This window comes from Primulina eburnea, chromosome 18, assembly GCF_022965805.1.
Source record: "Primulina eburnea isolate SZY01 chromosome 18, ASM2296580v1, whole genome shotgun sequence".
Lineage (NCBI taxonomy): Eukaryota > Viridiplantae > Streptophyta > Magnoliopsida > Lamiales > Gesneriaceae > Primulina > Primulina eburnea.
In genome coordinates this window covers 22,840,338-22,844,747 of record NC_133118.1, presented here as the reverse complement: position 1 = coordinate 22,844,747, position 4,410 = coordinate 22,840,338, and the positions used below count along the sequence as shown (strand labels likewise).

Sequence of the window (4,410 nt, the reverse complement as noted above, 5' to 3'; positions counted from 1 at the left end):
CTCATATTTGTTGTGCACACATTTATTAATTCGAGAAATATCAATAAAGTTGGACATCGAATAAACATATGGTTTATTCATTAAGATTTAAGAGATGTAATATACTGAGATACGTGGAAGATCATAATAATCATTTTTAGATGACATTTTTACCATGATTCATATATTTTATTTTCTCCTATGGTAAATGAGATGTATGAGCCAAGTGGGAGAATGTAAGAAAAATGACTCATATCAGAAGGAAGAAAAGACGTGTAAGAAATGACGACGAACATAGCCTACAATGAAAAACGGTACATGCACCGCCTCAACTTTAGAAAATTGAGACGCGCATGCACCTCTTCTTTTGACAATAAAACTCCCGCAAACATTCATTGATGGTATGAGAGGCCTATAAATACCGATGATTGAGGTCCCTAAACACACACCTCATAAAAAAAAATACACCATCTACATAGAGTGTTGAATTACTTAGAAAGCTTCAATAGGCCGAGGAAAATATAAAACTTACAAATTATTCGATGGTCAGAGGATACACTCGATCCGCTTCCACATATTGTTTATCATGTTTATAAATGTGTAGAAACATGAATTTTGAGAAAAATTCCAACATCCGGATCATACCAGTTCCAGAAGAGGAAATGTATAGATGAACTATTGAAGAACACGTCTAAGTAGTTTTGTAGTTTTATCTGAATTAAAATCAATTATTTGGTGTTGGGACCTATAAGTGGAGTTTGTTAATTAGCTCTATTTTCTGTGTTTCCCCCGAAAAAAAAAAAAGAATTTACTCCAACATCATATATAAATTGAGTACATAGCCTTGAAACTTCAAACAACACATCATACACAAGAAACTGCAATTACACAAGAATTACATGACACACACACGTCTGAAAAGAAACATACTGAATCAATACAAGTACATACCAGCGAAACTTATCCAAATCCCACTAATGCAAATAAAGTTTATTCGATTACGTCGAAATCTTGGAGGAGGAGGAGGAGAGCTGAGGTGTAGCATCTTATGATCAAGCAATAGGATATGAAGAATCCATAGCAATCCCACATATCCCTTGTTTAGCACTAATATCCTTCTCCATCATCATGTAACCTTCCATACCCCAACTAGTCCCCCAAGAATTTTTAACTAGCCAATATTTAGTACCATCATTCGTATTCCCATATCCGACGGCCGTCACCCCATGATCTAGGTCTGTCCCGCACTCTCCTGCGAACACCCCACTCGAATAAAACTGGAACTCAGCTCCACTAGCATCAATGGACACCGAGACCGGCTGGTTAGCCACGGCCTTAACAAGTGCAGCCTCGCTGTTTGAGGGCACTTTCTCGTACCCCGAAATCTTGGCTGCGTGTGAGGATTCTTTAGTCTTGTTGCAGCTTCCATCTGTGGCTGAGTAGGGGTAGGTGGATTCCGAAGCAACACCTTTATTTTGGACAATGAATTCGAAGGCGTCTTCCATATATCCACCTCCGCAACCTTGGTCATTTTTTGTTATGTCGCAGTCTACTATTTCTTGCTCGGAGAGGGAGACCAGTTTGCCTGTTGATATCTTGTTGATGCCTTCTGTGGCTGCTATGGCCGAAAATGCCCAGCAACTTCCTGCACTTGGCGATCAAAATTTACGTGTGTATTTCTTTTAAAAAAACATGTACAACCTCAAAGTATAATTTTAATATATCAAATTAATCAACGACCTTAAAACATACAAAAATTTAAGAATAAAAGCGTAAATCTCATAAACTTTTTTATTATCTCAAGTTTTGTTTCGGTTCGTTTAGAGCTTTCTTGTTTAGAAATTTTATACTATCAAAAGTTTATTGTTTATAATTTAAAAATTAACATTTATATATATATATATATATATATATATATAAGGTAAAAGTCTTGTTAAAATTTTAAAAAATATTAGTAAAATTTCACTTAAAATTTTATCTAAAATGATACCCATGGATGAGCCCGCTACTCCTGGTCAATCCTTAGCCCAAATAGAAAACAGACCCATGACAGGCCCAGGTATCCTCCTATAAATACCAGGTTTGAGGGTTCAGTTTATGGATTGACTATATTGTTTTTTAGCAGCAACCTTAGCTGCTCCCCAGCTATATACTCAATCTCTGACTTGAGCGTCGGAGGGGCTACGCCGGGACACCCTCCCGGCCCTCTTCTAACGTTCTTCTTCGTGATTTCAGGCTCAGGACGAATTCGAAGCCTGCGTCTTGACTAGTGTCACTTACTGGAATCAGAGTGACTATCATAAAACACTCGCGCTTTTTTCGCGTTTTATACTTATTCGCATTTAAACCACGTTTTTTCACGAGCACTAACCCCAAAAACCCAAAATATATATATTTTCAAGTATAAAACTTGGTGCTTGAAAACCAAAATAAGGATCGAAAGTGACTTACCACATCGCCCTTGATCCTTGACCGGTGTAACAGCCCCTTTCATCCTCCAATCCATACTAGGTGGCACAACACTCGCATTTTCGTATCTAAACAAGGCTGTTTCGAAAAATTCCCCTATAACCAAACTTCGCGGCGCCTTGAGTCCGTTTCTAGCAGCCTTAAACTCCTCATTAGTCTGATCAGCAAATACATTGATGCCAAGCTTATAAGGCCGATTTCGAGCTTCATTAAACGTTTCGATGAACCCGACATTATCATTAAATATCTTAAAACGCGATGCCTTCTCTTCATCGGTTTTATAAACGCGGCCATATTGAGTCATCCATTGCTCGTGTCGTTCTAACATGGACAATGTAGGTGCGCTGCGGGACATGGTTTGATCGATCGACATTATTGCGAAGATAATCAGTGACAATGTAAGGAATTTGGTGTGTTTCATGTCAAGTGAGACAGCCATATTTCGGGTGAAATATATGTATCAATCAATATTATGATATCTTCTTGCCTTGTGTTGTATTTATAGAAGATTATCGACAATGGGAGGCTTCATCTGTAATTAAATAAATTTAGTTTTCCGGGGAGACTGAGGTGAAAACTAAGAATATGCATTAATGAAATAGACAACTATTTTGAATAAGGCTGTCCCAACAAGAAAATAGGTTTTATTAGCTAAAATTTTCTTTTTATATTTAAGAATGTTAAATCCAATTTGTAGTAAGAACATAAATTTGTACATTCTATACGTCTCATTCAAACTTGTGATCTGTCTCTAATTCATTGTTTACATAGTTTTGTCATTTAAGTAAACTTATTTTGTAGATACTGACAAGGAAATTATAAGAAAGCCTATATCCGTCTAAACACCGGAATAGTTTGGAGTCCAAGCGCTGAGAACGCAAAGATATAATTCTAAACGCTCTATGAATGTTTTTGAACACAAGACGTCCAAGAGTTTTGTCATTTAAGTAAACTTATTTTGTAGATAGTGACAAGGAAAATATAGCACAAACTTAACTTTTTTCAAAACATTGGTAGATTGTGACAAGGGAAATAGTTTAGGCTCACATATCAAGGACCGTCGTCATAGAATTTGTTGACAACTTTAACTAGAGTTAATAACTTTCTCCGTCAGGTTACATTTCATTTGTGTCAAATATACATGCAAACCTACAGATTTAGTGGCATTTTCTCAAATTTTTTTTTTTTACAAATATATATGCGTCTATAGATCGTTAAATTACTATGTATATGAGACGGTCTCACGAATCTTTATATATGAGACATGTCAACCCTACCGATATTCACAATAAAAAGTAATACTCTTAGCATAAAAAATAATATTTTTTCATGGATGACTCAAATAAAAGATCCGTATCATAAATACGACCCGTGAAACCGTCTCACACAAGTTTTTTCCAAACATAAATTATGATTCAAGTCTCCATGTCTATAAAAAAAATTTAAAAAAATAATCAGCGCTCTAACTCCTCATGTTTTATTGTTTGAACTCCTTAACAATGTTTTTGTGAAAATTAATTATGTATTCTTGAAATTAGGTATAAATGTATAAATTTTGTCTATCAATAAATTTTAATTTGGTATACTATTTATGATGTGTACAAATATAGGTATATATCGTTAAAATTATGGTAACAAATATGTATCAGTTAAATCAAATTAGGTAAACAACTATAATTTTTTCGGGTACTAAATTTATATTTTTTGGGTGCAAATATATAGAGGTACATATCGATAAAATTATGATATAAATATATGCATTTCAGGTATCGAGTGATTCAAATGGGTATGTAAATTATTATTTTTGGGTACGAAATTAGTAGACAATTTTGGGTACTGAAAAACTGGATAATTCAAATGATAATCCGTTAACTAAAATGATTAGAAAACTCAATTTGGAACAAAGTTGTATTTCACATAAATTGGGAAAAATAGGATCTTATCAAGGTCTAATTGATCGTT

At 34.7% G+C, this 4,410-nt stretch overlaps 1 protein-coding gene across 1 annotated transcript; it reads right to left on the bottom strand.

Moving 5' to 3' along the window:
- Positions 1-1,031: 1,031 nt before the first annotated feature.
- LOC140819985 (senescence-specific cysteine protease SAG39-like) lies at positions 1,032-2,887 on the bottom strand. Its single transcript, XM_073180275.1, has 2 exons — positions 2,431-2,887; positions 1,032-1,624 (listed from the first exon to the last, which is right to left on the bottom strand). Exons 1-2 carry the CDS (start codon positions 2,885-2,887, stop codon positions 1,032-1,034), a joined length of 1,050 nt encoding a protein of 349 aa, XP_073036376.1.
- Between the last annotated feature and the right edge of the window lie 1,523 nt (positions 2,888-4,410).

What these genes read in the sequence shown, in the direction of transcription:
- LOC140819985 (XM_073180275.1), bottom strand. Translation starts at nt 2,887, where the DNA reads ATGGCTGTCTCACTTGACATGAAACACACCAAATTCCTTACATTGTCA. An exon ending in CAAGGATCAAGGGCGATGTG is followed by an intron (nt 1,625 to 2,430) that starts GTAAGTCACTTT and finishes CGCCAAGTGCAG; the next exon opens with GAAGTTGCTGGGCATTTTCG.